This window comes from Gavia stellata, chromosome 18 (genome assembly GCF_030936135.1).
Source record: "Gavia stellata isolate bGavSte3 chromosome 18, bGavSte3.hap2, whole genome shotgun sequence".
Taxonomy (NCBI): Eukaryota; Metazoa; Chordata; class Aves; order Gaviiformes; family Gaviidae; genus Gavia; species Gavia stellata.
In genome coordinates this window covers 8,667,053-8,682,836 of record NC_082611.1, presented here as the reverse complement: position 1 = coordinate 8,682,836, position 15,784 = coordinate 8,667,053, and the positions used below count along the sequence as shown (strand labels likewise).

The following is a 15,784-nucleotide window of genomic DNA, read 5'->3' as shown; positions in this document are numbered from 1 at the left end:
TGACAGCAAGTGAAATCAATAATACTAGCGCGGCTGTGACTTTCAAGAAACTCACGAAACTCTCATCTTTGAGAAACGGTTTTCAACTTTTCCACGTGATTAAATTTAGACAACTAAAAATCTAGTAAAGATGGAGACCTCCGTATAGCAAAAGTAAGACAGCACTTCTGTCATAGTGGTTTTGGTGGACTCCTTAGAGGTAATTCACAGGCATCGCTTCCTGTCAGCCAGGCGGTCTGCCTGCCACAAGCTAAAACCACTGCCTTGAGGAATTGTTACTACAGAAATAACTTAAAATACATGCATATATAGTAATTAAGAAAAGATTGATAGTTTTTCATGTAGTTAGAGGTTTTGTGTTTTTTTGTTTTTTTTTTTTTGTCAACTAGATTATAGGGGAAGAAATCCTTACATAAGACAGTAAATGTTGAGAAGGAAAATACACGTTGAGACAATTCAGTAGTTATGGCAAAGGATAAGAAGAAAGATGGCAAGAAGGCAGAAAAATCTGTACGTCCTCCTATTTCTACAGCTGAGAGTAGTTCAACAAAGCTGACAGATTTGCAGACCTTAGTGAATGGAGTGGAAGAAACACAGGCAGATGCGGTGAGACTGGATAAAGAACCAGAGGAGGTAGAGGAACCTCCAGTCCAAGATGCTCCTCAATACTACGAGGAGCCTGTTCTTACTCAAGTTATTGTAAAAAGGTATGCTTGTTACATCAGTGAAGTCAAGAATTCTCATTTAAGTACCTCTGGTGTACCCAGTGTCATACACACACAGATTTGACTTTTGGTTTGAGGCAGTGAATCAGGTTATTCAGACCTAGTAGCTGTGACACCTTAAGAGACTGATAGATGGGGAATTCTGTTGCCTTCTTGCATCCTAGAGTGTTGCTGGTGCTCTCTGCTTGCCAAAAGCCTTTTGGTTTTAGCTTGTTCACCTGCGGTGAAGTTTTGTCTAAGTATACAGACAGTTGGTCATGAACATGTAGCTCTGTCATTTAATGTTCAGTTGTTGCTGCCTTTTAATGTTTAGGGCTGTTCATCTCCCTTAAGAATATCCTAAACTGAGGAAACAGGTGAATGGCAGTGTTAATCGAATCCTTTGGTAGTTCAAGGGGACTATATGTAATGTTTCACATACTGACCAGGTTGCCTGGTTGTAAGCTAGTAAATACTACCAATGTGCTTTAGTTTCTTAATTGAAAGAAATAGGGTCTGAGGCAACACAACAATTACATGAAATATTACAAGGAAGGTGCAAAAAATTGGAAATTTTGTTGTAGTTCATTTTTCTACGCAAGATGCAACAACTGGCCTGTGTATAGATCATGGTAAATCAAAGGTAATTTATTATATGTCTGTTGTGATTTAGGTCTACTGGCAGTGACTTGAAATCTTCATCTTTAGTTTGTTTTCCTTGCAGCTATGAAGGTGAAAAAGTCCATGGATTGTATGAGGGTGAAGGATTTGCATATTTTGAGGGGGGAAATACATATAAGGTGAGTGTATAAATTAAAAAAAAGTAATGGATCAAGTTCTTTCTCTAGAGCAGGCAGGATATTTCTTTTAATGCAGGTGGAGGTTGAGCAGTTAGAATGTATAAGCATTGAAAGCTCTGTTGGTTTCTGGCTTCAAAACTTCATTTGAAACTAGTAGGTGGAGAAGAATTAATATTTCATTATTTTGATTCAGTTGTAAGAATAAATTTGTGAATGATGCCGTTCTCTTCTTTTGAAGGGCATGTTTTCTGAAGGGCTTATGCATGGACAAGGGACTTACACATGGGCTGATGGAGTGAAATATGAGGTAAAGTGCAGTTTAACTTATAACTGAACACAATTACAGCCAATTATATGTACAAATTCAAGGAAAGTAGATAAGTTGCAGTAACTGGTACTGTACAGGTGCCAACTGCAGAACTATGGCAGTGATTTCAACCACAAGCCTGACTTCTCTCAGATAGTTGGGGAACAGTGAGTCTTAGTTTTTTAAAATGTTGCAATTTAATCTTTTAGGGAACATTTGTTAAGAATGTGCAGATGTTTAATGGCCGTTATACATGGAATGATGGCAGCATTTATGAAGGATCAATCAAGAATGGAGTTAGGCATGGATTTGGATTTTTCAGGAGTGGTACTTGTCCTGTTTCTTACATTGGCTATTGGTGTAAAGGCAAAAGACATGGAAAGGTAAGTAAGAACACCAAATAAGAGCATGGTCTTGGGTGACTATCTTCTAGAATAGCAAACACTTTTCTGGAAAGTTTTTGCAAAAATGTTTTGTGCTGTTGCATGGTCTTATGCTATGCAGAAATTCATTTTTCCTAAGGATATTTTCTGAAGTCGTGAATGCTAATTAAAACAATTGGGATGGGATCTTTTTTGTAGTGGAAGAGAGGGACAGCATCCTAAAAGAGTAATTGGCCTATTAGGTGGTTTGTCCTTTACGCTGCGCCAAGTAGATGTTGACAAAGTCAAAACTGACGACTGCATCAGTAGCCACGTAACAATGACAGAACAATTAGCTTCCCAGTAATGACAAAGTGATCCTGCTTCTCAAATGTGTTAAGCAGACCAACTATGGTAATTACAATTAAGACTGCCTTATCTAGTGTAAGTAACAGCTAGTTCCAACTTTTTAAAGGCAAATAGTGGTTTTTATCTGTCTCCATTGTGTGCATCTAGATTGAGACACTCTTCTGGGCCTGACATTTTGAAGACCCATGCTCAGCATATGAGGAAAATCCATTCTAATCACACATTTTTTTGGTCTGTGTCACTAATGAAACACTGAAATCACACAGGCTGCTGTGGAGGTCACCAGTGCAATGGCCTGTCCAATTTGTTTTGAGAGGAAGCTGTCAGATAGAGAAAGAACAATTAATGCTGTAGGCCTACTGTTGGAAGTTGAGTTCTGAATGAGTCAGAAAACTGATTTACCTCAGAGTGACTGCTGTGATTAAGTTGCCAAAGTTAGCTCTCTGAAAGTATTTCCAAGTGGTTTGAAAAACATGGTAGACTGATGTAATGTAATGTGATTTTTTTTTTTTTTAACACTTGGTCTTTTTTAAGGTCTTAACTAATATTCATCAAAAGAGATTTCTTTTTTATTTCGTTTTATCACTTCAGTTGCTTTCAGTACAGTGTCTTGAAGCGACTGTAAGTAAGAGTGTGATTATGTGTGTCTTATATAATTTGTATGTGATGTTTTATTAATGTAGATGAATATTTAGGCATTTAAACTGACTATACTGTTTGTTTCAGGGTACCATTTATTATGATCAGGAACATACCTCTTGGTATTCAGGCGACTGGGTAAATAATGTCAAAGAAGGATGGGGAATGAGATGGTAAATGTGATAACACTTGTTCTTATATTCATGGTTTTTTATTTTACATGTATTATCATACAGTTTCTCCTGTTGTTTAAAATGAATACAAATGCTACCATTTCATAGTAGTGTGTACTTTCTGCAGTGGAATAAATAATTGTACAGAGTGCTTTATAACAATAAAATAGACCTTCTTCATAGCTTACACTTTTATGTTAGTGTATTTCTGCTGATCATTCCCACCAAAGAATGTCTAAAGACAAAATCCAAAATCAGCTTTGGTAAACCACAAATAAACGTTTAAAAACAAATAAGCTCGATTGATTTGAACAGATGGAGCTGCTTTCATGAACAAATGAATTATTTGTGGAATTATATATAAAAGAATATTTTTATTAGCTATGGTGAAGACTCCTTGGAAAAAAAGAACCGGTTAATATTTTTACAGTGTTTTGTAAATTAAAAATACAGGGTAAACAGTGGGTACAATCAAACCTCTGTATCCATGTCACAGTGAGCCAAATTTTAAATTAATGCTGAATTTATTAGCAATGAAGTTTTGCATAAACCTTGCTTTCATAAGATCCACTCAGAATTTATTATTAATGAGTCATTAACTTTTATTGTTTTCTTGCAGCTATAAGTCTGGAAATATCTATGAAGGTCAGTGGGAGAAAAATGTATGTCATGGAAAAGGAAGAATGAGATGGTTGACAGCTAATCAAGAGTATATGGGACAGTGGGTGGATGGCATACAGGTATTAATTTCATACCCAGCAACAGTTCAGCATCTGTTCATTACTCTAGTAAAACTAGATAGGGAGTTTTGTGCAATACAAAAGGAGCTTTGTATGATTTTTGCCCGTTGAGATAGCAGAAATATGCTGTTTATTGTAAGTTGATTCTCTTGTTGGCAATATTCAAATTTTTAAAAGGCTTTTGACTTAGTCTTAGAAGATCATAATTTAATTCTCTAATGGAGAATTTAAAAAAAAAAAAGAGGTTTAAAAACTTAAATGTTTGTGACTGTACTTAGCTTGAGATAGGACTTCAGCAGTGAGTATATGTTGCAATTTGCTTCTGTGTCACGTGTAAAATACCAGACAACACTGTTCCCTCTTGTAAAAGTTTTATGATGGAAGGAGAAGATTTCTGGCATTTTCTGGTTTTTTCCATTTATTATTCTATTGGAAAAAGAATGTGAGCTACTTCCTGTGTCTTTTCACTCTGCATGAAATTGTCAAGGAGTCCACCTTCTGGAATATTGTGGCTCTGTCTGGCATGGTGTTCCTCGCCTGGCTGTTCAGCATTACAGACAGAAGGATTCAGGCAGGAAGGATGCCTTTAGGAGTCCTGTTGGTAGAGCTTGCTCAAGTGAATGTTGATTCAGTGTATGCTCTGAGCGCTTCTCCCATGCATCTTTGTAGAATACAGTTCTGCAGATGGTTTGAAGTACTGCAGCTATCAACTGGGTGCTTTTATTTGAGAGATTTGCCAACAGTGACTCTGCAAGATGCCTAGGTGGTTCTGTTTTTTAAAAGTCTGGACCTGTAGCAATTGTAGCTCTTCTGGAGACCTTTTTTTTTAACACACAAATTTTTTTCAGCATGGATATGGCACCCACATATGGTTTTTAAAGAGAACGCCTGCATCTCAGTATCCTTTAAGGAATGAATACATAGGTGTTTTTGTAAATGGGGAACGACATGGACATGGGAAGTTCATATATGCCAGTGGAGCTGTGTACAGTGGTGAATGGGTTTGTAATAAGAAGCATGGCAAGGTAAGTATTGACAAGTAGTAAGACAAAACTACAGACAACACCAGAGGAGACTATTCTGCTCTGTGTAGTGGACCTCTAGATTTCTGTATGGAAAACTACATTCAATTTCATTGTAGATGGAATACCAACATAAAGGGCAGAGTCCAATGAAAGCAGCAGGAGTCCTTCCAAGGACCTTGCTGGGCTACAGATTTGACTTTGTGGTTAGATGTGTGTTGTGTGTATAAAGAAATACGTTCTACTGTGGAGATTTTCAGAGCAATAGGCGTGTCTTGATTTTTTTGCAGGCGTTGGTCAGTACTTTCACTCTTACACTGTGAGCTAATGGATTTCAAGCTGTCCTTGCACAGAGGTGTTCTCACGTTAACAGACTGTTTTAAAAAAACCTGTGAGCGGAGTGCCACATATGCAAACTAAACGTTGCAAACAAGTCTTTCTATATGGGGGGGGAATGTTTTTTCCTCAAAATACTTTTCCAAATCAAACAGATATATAGGCAATTCTTCATCCTAGCAGTGTACTTTAATTAACAGATGACAAAGTACTTTATAAAAGAGGGTAAGAAAAAGTATTTTGCTTTATTTTATCTTATATATTATTGCATTTTAGCCAAGATTCTTAAAAGGAAATTGGATTGAAAGCATTAGTGTTATTTTTTCTGATCTTTGATTTATATTTATATTGAGATTAATCAAATTAATCTGTCTATAGGGCAAGTTTGTCTTCAAAAATGGTCATGTTTATGAAGGAGAGTTCATAGATGATCGTATAGTAGAATATTCTGCTTTTGGAGTGGATGCAATGAACGCAAAAGAGCTGAAAGCCATTTGCACAGGAAGTCATTTTGGCACTGGTGAGCAGCTTAAGAAAAATTCTACTCACTTCACATTTTGTTGTTCCTTTTTACTACAATGTGAAGCTGTTCTACTTACTCAAGAGCCAGACATATTTCTTCGAAGAACTTTGGTGAAGATGGGAGTTATCTTAATAATTAATGACTTTCGCTCCCATGCTTCTTGTTTCCTGTGCATGACGCTTTGAGTTGAGTGACACATCCACACTACATCTTGTAATGCTTTTGGAACACTTGCCTGAAAGTTTCGTAATCTATGTAATATCTGCATTTCCTTTTGTCTAGGGGATGGATTTGACAAAATTACTCTCCAGTTGTTATGCTGTTGATTATGAAATCTCTACTCCTTACTATAAAGGAGTCTGTTATTCTCAGTTTGAAGTTAGTGAGATAAGAAGGAATAATATATGTTTTATTTTCCCCGTGTCTGTGTGTGTGTGTATATATATATACTTAACTTCATTTTAGTTTGTTCTGATTTATTTTATTTGCATGGTAGAAAACATCACAATTGTTAATGTCTCAGAAAATACTTCTATTCTGGGATCAAATATTGAGTTGGATATATCGTCACTGCTTGACTTGTTGCCAAGGGAAGAGAGACATGAAGAAGTAAAACAAGTAAGAGTCTACTGTTTGATATTTTCAGCTTTCCCCTGCAATGTGTTTCATATTTATTTTATTTCTGGTTTATTTATATTAAAGTCACTCTTTCTATTAAAGAATTATTTGAAAATCTGAAGACCATGAAAACAGAAAAGCAAAAGGAATGAATAGACAGTATTGCCTCTTCCTGAGCTTCCACTAGAAGACAACAAAAAAAAAATATGTTAACATATGTGGAAAGGCATTCAGCAACTACCTCTAGCTGCTGTGAGGTTTGTCTGCTGACAGAGACTGATTTATTTTTATTAGTCACCAAAAAATATGTATTATTACTACCTTTGAGTGATGTTCTCATGAGCACTTAACCAGGGATATGCTCTTCAAAGTTACAAGATCAAAAGCGTTATATGCCCAGTTACAGGATCAATACAGGCTGATCCCTTCTTGCTGTGAGACGATGCTGAAAATGTATTCTGCTTTATTTAGGTAGAATTTGCTGTGTTGAGACATATTACAGAACTGAGAAGAGTTTACACCTTCTACAGCGGCTTAGGCTGTGATCATTCTCTTGACAACACCTTCCTCATGACTAAGCTCCAATTTTGGAGATTTCTGAAGGATTGCCAGTTTCATCACTCCAACATAACTCTTGCTGAAATGGATCGGATATTGAGTGGTTTGTATTTCTGTTGATTGGGGTCTAGAATCTAGGAATTTTAATAGTAAGCTGTGGAGAGTTGGAGTGGCAAGTTCTACTGATAGCTCAACTCTGGTAGTTAAGTGGCCCTGCGTGAGTACCTCCCTGCCTGTGAGTTCTCAGTGGATGTATTAACATTTCTCCAGGCACTTCAGGTGCTTAGATGAGAAAATGCAAAATTAGAATACCACTTAAAAAATTGTTCTAAAGAGCCATCTGTTCAAAAATTGTATTCACCCCTGGTCTTGCCATTACTATTACATGCAGTTTTAAGAGGTCTGTGAAAGACAAGTAGAAGAAACAAACCTTTTGCTTTTTCCTTCCCTCCCCCAGGTGCTCTTAACTTTGCTTTGCATGCAGTGTGTTTTTGGGTTTTTTTTCTTCCGTAGAGACAGTTAATCAGTTCCATTTAGACCTGCAGTGGGATGCACTGCAGTGTCCCTAGTATGTGAAGCGTTTAACTCCAACTTCGCTTCCCCTTTCATTCCTGTACGCTGAGTGGATGCATTTCTAGAAAGAGAGAATTTAGTAAGATTCAGTTATAGGTGAACAGTTCTCCCTTGACCTACTTATTTGGAAGTGATGCTGTCTTCCAGAAGTGTTGTTACACTGTGATAGGTAGAGATAGAGAGGATAAGAAAGGCTGACAAGTCAATATGCCTATAAGCATTTTAATGTACATGATAGCAATAGAGATTTGTTTTGTCAAATTTTTTAGGTGATAAAACACCACTTGAGGAGATACACTGTCCACATGAGACTTTACTGTTCAGAACATTTTTATCTTACCTTATTCGTCTAGCATTTCATATCTATCGTGAAGAGCACAAGTAAGTTTCATCTTTTAGTGAAATTTATTTCAGTGTAATCAGTTTGAGTCTTCCCAGACAAGTGTATTTTTGTTTCAACTGTAGAGAGAAAGGTCCTTATCTGCATAAGTGTTTCTTAGAAATGATGTCCAGGAATGTTATTCCCGCTGCCTGTTGTATCCAAGGTAAGTAATGGTATGTCTTCTGTGCTGTGCAGAACTTACCAGTTAGTACCACGTCCATCACAGTTTTATTGTAACTGTTACTTTTTCCCAATTAATTTTTAAAGGTATCTTATTTTCTGAAGAACGATGCACAGTTTTTGCCATGAACTACATCGACAAATGCTGGGAAATATACAGAGCTTTTCGTAGACAGAGTACCAAACCTCCGTTTGAACCCACAATGAAAATGAGGCACTTCCTTTGGATGTTGAACGTAATAATCTAATTATTTTTTTATTTTGTGTGATTAGATGTGCTTTATTCGGTCAGTTTATATGAGCATTTTAAAGTACTCCCGGTGGCTTCTGCACAGTTGAAAAGGTAGGAGCGATACTATTTGTACAAACTGTCCAACAAACCGTAAAGGAACAGTTGTTCTACAGAAACTATTTATATACGTTTTCAGGATTGAATTCTGATTTCGTACTTGATCATTTCACATAATCAAATCTTAGACAAATGTGTTTTAAGGAAATATAAATATTTTTGCTGGCTTCCCCCCCCGTCCCCCTCCTGTAAAATGTATATACGAAAATGTCTTGCTGGTAGAAATCAAAGACTGGCAGCTTTTGAAATAACACAGTAAAGCATTTTAATAATGTTTTCATTTAATATACTGCAAGATGAACATGAGATTCTTTACTAAAATTCAGTAATTCAGGGACAGATCAAGATTACGCTAAAGCTAGGGAACAATTCCCATTTATATACTTGGGGTTTGGGTCACTGTTCAAATCCAAGCCTTTTGTTCATGAAAAAAATTAATAAAAATATCAGATGGCAAAATAGTAAATTTTTGTATTTTTATTTATGAGCTTTAACAAGTTCTTTATTAACACCATTTTTGCAGTCTAGGAAAAATTCCCATTGACTTCATTAGGGCCAGAATTTCGCTCTGTTGTTAATTATGTATGCAGAAGTATCATTTGAAACCACTAGAAATTTTGACGCAGGCTTTAAAGGGAGTTAGATTAGGTCCATGTGGGAATGTCTTAAGTGCTGTTAACATGTAACATTTATTCTTACCCAGGATTTTAAGCTTCTCAGCAAACAATTAACTGCTTCAAGACTTGTGGAAATACTTGTCAAAGATGGTCCCTCTCTACAAGATAGCAGTAGTACCAACCTGGAGCAGGAGGTGTGTATGGAAAAAAACATATCATAGTTCATTGCTACAGGAACAACTAAAATTACTTTTAAAAATGCTGCAAATACTGTCCTATCTGCTAGAACAGGAAGAAAATTAATTCATTTATTCCAAAAATATAAAGAGTACAAACTTGAGCCTCTATTTTTGTCTTCCTTTGTTCTGCCTATATCTTCTAGTTTAGCTCATGTACTTCTATGTTTTGCTTATTATCTTACCCTTCTTAGTACAGTCTCAGGATACCTGACCATATTCCTTAAGAGTGCCATAACCCAGAGGGTGAAATACCATTTCTAGGAGACTGCTGCGACTAATCTCTCTGTGGGGCAGTTGACTGACAATACGTGTATACAGTGATTACGCAGGGATGAATCTCGGCACTTCTAGCTGCCGAGGTATGCACTGGCAATGCTAAGATGGGTCAGTAATTAAGATGTGAACCCACTGATCCTGAAAATCTGGTGATCCAAGAAACCCGATTAGTTACATGTGAAGTGCTGCCACCTCAATGAGGTAGTGACTGTAGAAGACTCTTGTGCTACCTACCTGACAGCTGGCCTGCTATTGGGGGACTTCACCCTTAAAGAATTAACTCTTACTCAGTGACGGTCTGTTGTAAATGGTGTAATTGAATTTATTGTTTTAAACAGTATCTGATAGACTTACACTGCGTGTTCAGTTTTGCTAAGGGATTCATTATACACCCATTCTTGGGGTTTCTGGAAGTATCGTATGCAATTAAAGATTTTACATAATAGCAATAGTTGTGTGTTATTTGTTAGAGAAATTTCTTCTGACTCCAGATACAGCAAAAATCTATGCAGTATTTCATTTCAATATGACTTGTATAAGGTGAAACACAGTATATCACTTCCTGAATTTTTTGAGCTTTGGCTGTTTTCAGTTTTTCTTCCGAAGAAGGGATGTTTGAGTAGATAAATGAGGCCAGTGAGGCTTCACAAACAATCACTTTTGAGTTCTTTGCTTGCTCAGGTACATATGCCCATTAATGAAGGGATTTTGCAAAAATGAATGAATTAATCACTGTGTTTGTTTTACTCTAGTTGGTTTTTCTTGAATTTGTTGAAGCTCTTCTTGATTGTGCATTGGTGTATGTTACCAGTGATATGATTAAGGAGCAAGTAGATCATGATAGTCGGAAAAGAAGTAGCTTTAGAATCAAGGGTCTCTCCGAGGGAACCACAGATATGTCTCTGTACCCAGAATATTCTCTGTCCCAGGTAAAGTTGATGCAGACCTATAAAATATTATTATATGTCCACTTAGAGAGCGAAGTTGGGTCCTACGAATGTTCTATGTTTCCTGGACATAGAAACCAATTTCCTCTTCTTGCATAAACAGTCACTTGATTGGGTCCTTCTGCTTCTTCTGCTTGTTGCTGCCTTAGCTTGTAACATCAGTATAGACCGTTTTAACACACTTGCGCGTTTTCCTATATAACTATAAATACACAAAGTACTTGCAAGTCTTCCGGTGTTTGAAGGGGAATTGACAAATTGGTTGACTGGTGGAAGATACGTCTCTCCTGCTTTAAGTTGAATGTCTAAAATTGCCCTATAAAAATGGCGTTGCAGTTGTGGTATGTAGCAAGACTTGCTGTTTCCCAGCAGTTAAGCTATGCTGTTTTTGCTAAACTTTTGAATAAGGATTTTGTAGGATGTAAGATGCTGTCTGTCACACTGGTGCAATTTAGATGGACAGGGTAGTTAAAGGCATGGCTTAGAATTGTTATTGTTCAGAATTATGCACAAGATGAAAATATTAATTCAAAGAGCATTCACAAACACCTAATTTCACTCTCTGTGTAAGCCAGTAGTGCCACTGAACACCACCACTTCCCATTCTCTGGCCAATTGTTCCCATCCTATGGAACCCATTACTGTGTATCACTGCAAGCATTAATGCAGTTGCACAGTGAAATTGTCCAGGTAAAATAGTCAGATTTTCCAAGACTAAAAGACAATCTTAATTTAAAATGTGTTGAATGTACAATTCTTCTTGTGTTTACTTTTTATTAGTGCACTTACAGCAGAAATATAATTGGTACACACATAAACAATGACATTTCTGAGGCAGCTGAGCTTTATGCTTGTTCATGGTTGTCTTCAAGCAAAAATGTCACATCACAAGACGAAATAAAGAAATATGAGGTATGTAAAAAGCATGAAACACTGAAAGATGGAGCAAAGGGTTTGCAATTCGTGGGTGACAGAGTACCCAAATTATTTTTAAGTTTTGAAAGGGATTAGAATTTCATCTAATATTAAATACAATGTGTTCCTGTGCCTGGATCCATGTATGGGCCTAGAAGTGGTGCCTTTCCATTGCTAACAAAGCATTTGCACCCACACATACCCTCAGCTATTGTTACTTAGAATATTGGGTGGTATCTTCTACATTAACTAAAACAGTGGTGAATAAAGCTACAGTTTTACCTTTATTCGCAAGGTGGGGACTGAGAGGCTGAGAAGTGAGCAGAGAGATTTAGAAGCACTGGGGAAGCTAACTGTAATATAATTCCTAAAACACTTTTCAGAATTCTTCCAGCAAACTTTTCACCTTCACTGCCTTTACAATTTTGTACCAAGTGTATGACTATAATGAGATTCTTGATATTCCAAGAACAAAAATGGATTGTCTTACCCCTGTGATTTCAGGGTAAGATAGTAAGGGCTACTGTTTTGTATTGGAATCGTGGAAATCAGTCAGAGAATTTGGAAACTTCCTGACTTTTAGAAAATACACCAACACGTAGAAAACAGAATTGTTTTTGACCTGAGTTTTTGTGAGACTTTTACTGTCATTCGTCTGAAAAGGGTGGCATCACCAGGCTGCAGAAGACGCATGGGATGACAGTTTGAAAGATTTCGAAGCATCCTTTTTAGATACACTCTTGAATGTTGTTCTCTCCTTTTTACTCAGTATAATTCCTGGAGTATTTTCCTATAGTCAGGAATATAAATTAATTATTATTTTCTCAGGAACAGATGAATAATAGTATATAGAGCAACATGTAAGAACAGAGTGACATGTCTAAGAACAGGAGCCTTCATTCTCTGTACTTCTATCTTCCCCTAGCTCTGAAATAGGATAATCCTACTTCCCTGGCTGGTATCAAAGGTAAAGTGTTATGATGGATTTGCTAATACTTGGAAGTGTGAAACACTATTGCAATTTACATGTTTTGAAATAGGCATAATTGCAGAATGCATTTGGTTGGCAGAATGCTTTGGAGATAGGAATTTGCATGACTCAAATAGACATGTGATTTCACTTTTCAATTTGTACACAAGTCCAGGTATTTAGTAACTGAATTTAAAACTTCTTGCCAGCCACTGAGACCTTGTGAAGATGGAGAGCATCCTCTTCAAGAATTTCTACTGGGTGAGTACTGTAGTTACCATAAGCATCTATAAGCAGCGGTGCTAGAGGAGATTCTGCAACTTTAAAGATGATTAAAACAGTACCTGATCATTGAAACACCTGGATGTATTGCAATTATAGAGCGTAGCTGCATTCAGTTTGGCAATTATGACAAGGTTTACGTTTAGCTTTCCACACCTATTATACACAGATAGCTGGGCAAGTTTGAATCTCTGAACTTTTTGCACTTTTTAATTAGAAGGTATCACATTTTCCTTAAAAAATAACTTAAAGGCTTTTTAAAACGAAAGTATTTCTGTTCTGTCCCACTTACTTGGGCATGGAAACAGGAGATTGAACTCTGCACTGTGCCTTCATTATAAACAAACTTTTCATCAGTACAGAAGTATTTCAATCACAGGTCTAGCTGTAAGATCAGATGACAAGTTATATTTATTTGTGCTGAAGATCAAACCTGATATTTAATGCACAGAATTACAGACTGAGTAATTTTAATTTTCTTTCTTTGCAATATCAGATACTGTGCTCTCATTTCACACAACTCATGGAGATATCAAAGATGTTCCATCATTGTTCAGCTGCAATGCAGAAAAAGAGCAAGATTTCTGTCCAGCAAAGGAACTGACAGGTAAAGCAGTCCTGCTGTTTTAAGACTAACACAAAAAAATCCCTTGTAGCTCTCGAATTGTGAAATTTTAATTGTATGCAGATTTCAGCTTGTCACAAGAGGGCAGTAAGTGAACATTAATTCTGGAGGAAGATTTTTAAAGAAAATGTTTAAAATAAATTCTTTAAAGAAAATGAAACTTAAATGAAATGTTTAAGTACTGACTTAAACAGTTTCCTGAATTTTAAAATCTTTTATTTGTAGGGCATCTATAAGCTGTAACTTGTATTTACTCTATGAGAAGCTCAATCTGCAAGTCTGTCCCTTTTTTTTTTTTTTTTTTAAATGTTTTGGGCAAGTAAAAGGTTTTAATGCTATGTCTTGCTGCTTCTACTTAATACAAGAATTACTATTAATGGTGTGCCACCATTAGCTGGGATAAGATGTCTTGTGTTACGACAGGCCAGCATTCATGCAGAAAAGAAATAGGTAGGAGTGTTTTCATATGTTGAGGCTCTAACCTTTTTATACCATCTCCCTTATGGCTGATTAGCAGATCTCATCTGGGTTGGTTTTTGTGCTTGTTAAATGTTTTCTACAGATGAAGAATCCAAATCCAGAAACATATGTAGACAAGGATCTTTGCATAGTCATCAATCAGCTCTTTCGCTGAAATCTGGTGACTGAAAAGTTACGGGTCTGAAAAAACATTGCTTGTTAAAGAACCAGCAGATGGGCCCTAGCCTATTTTTTCGGCAGTTACAACAATGGGATGCTTGCATGCAGTTCTGTTCTTTCAGGTAGTCATGTTTGTTTCCTCCATTGCCCTACGCACAGGAGTCATGGATACTGCCTGTCATCAGATTATTGCAGAAGACATTTATCATAGGATTAAAGGGTTAAGTTCATATTCTTTTGATGCCATTCCCAGGGACAAGTCACTCTGAAGACCCACAAAAGGGCCATCCCCTTTCACATGCATAAGTTAAGAGTTTCTTATGATTGTCATCTTCTGTGCCGTGTAGAAAACGCCTTTCCATTGTAGAGAATCAGATCTGAGATACTGTAGTCCAAAACACATTTGAAATAAATAGAAGTGCCCTGCTAAATAAACACGTTTCATTTTTATGTTGCAGATGAACCAAAAGCAGCCAAAACTGAAAAAGATAAGGAATTTAGTCTGTGGATGTGTCAGGTGCAAATCTTCTTTACAACTAAGTTCTTTCCTGCCTACCAGCATGAAAAAATGCTGAGGGAAAAAATAAAAGAAAATCGAATACGGGATGCTGAATTAGCTGAGTTGAGAAAGACCAAGGATGACGAGCTGGCAAAGTGAGTGTTTTATCTTACCTTGAAGTAGTTATCTCTTATCTTTTACTAACAAAATTATTGAAAATGAGAAGTGTGCTTTAATAAAGTAGCATAGCATACTGTAAATGGGAAAACAAACTCATTCAGGTATAATAAGCAACATATAGAATGTAACTCATGTGACTTCTATTACTGTCAGGAGTAACAAATACAGGCTGCTTTCAGGTTACAGAACTCTGAACTCTGGTATTTCCTGGTACTTGAGCTCTGTATAAAGGCAGTTAAGTTTGGGGGTTTTTTTACAAACCCTAAGTCAGTCAGACTTGAAGTGGTAACTAGACAGACTTCCTGTTTCTCTCCATTATGACAGTTTATATGGCTCATACTGTGAATATAGCTGCAGTTGCTTAGCCAGTATATATGTCTCCCCCCCCCTTACAGTACATTATATTTAAACTTTGTTCACTCAGACTTATTGCTGGAAGAGAAGCAGAAGAGGCAAAAAAGCAAGAAGCAGCTGCAGCAGAAAAAGAATTTGACTCCAAGAGTGCAGATTTTAAGGAGTTAGAGGAGCCTGTCACACAGTTAGTACCCCCTCCAGCAGAAAAGGCACCCATTGTAGCACCCCCAGTTGTTACCAAGGTGCCTGCTGGCAAAAAGAGAAAGAAGAAATAAATCTTCTGATGAGAACTACTGAAGCTTCAAGTAAGTACACTTTGAGTAAGGAAAAAAAAACAAATAACCAACCCAACACCACCACAAGAGCCCCACATGCAGTAACGTGTAAAATACAAGTACAATAAAACTGTATGCACAAGATTTGCTGCTTTCGAGGGAAATTGTCTGCTCTTACACCAGGGGTCTTGGGAAGGAGAATATAGTCATTTACATGAGTGTAACCCTTAAATACTGACTTCTGGAATAGTTTTGTTTAGACTTGGACCTAAAAATTCCCTCAATGTTAAGTTGATACAAGAACTGGTCTCTCGTCATGATTACATGTCCC

At 36.8% G+C, this 15,784-nt stretch overlaps 1 protein-coding gene across 1 annotated transcript; it reads left to right on the top strand.

The window, feature by feature from the left end:
* The first annotated feature begins 465 nt into the window (after positions 1-465).
* LOC104253185 (radial spoke head 10 homolog B) lies at positions 466-15,453 on the top strand. Its single transcript, XM_009810851.2, has 19 exons — positions 466-707; positions 1,429-1,504; positions 1,743-1,811; positions 2,021-2,194; positions 3,269-3,354; positions 3,974-4,094; positions 4,943-5,119; positions 5,831-5,972; positions 6,472-6,593; positions 7,065-7,254; positions 7,994-8,105; positions 8,190-8,269; positions 8,374-8,522; positions 9,339-9,446; positions 10,520-10,696; positions 12,809-12,860; positions 13,378-13,488; positions 14,604-14,799; positions 15,249-15,453. Exons 1-19 carry the CDS (start codon positions 466-468, stop codon positions 15,451-15,453), a joined length of 2,589 nt encoding a protein of 862 aa, XP_009809153.2.
* The last annotated feature ends 331 nt before the right edge of the window (positions 15,454-15,784 follow it).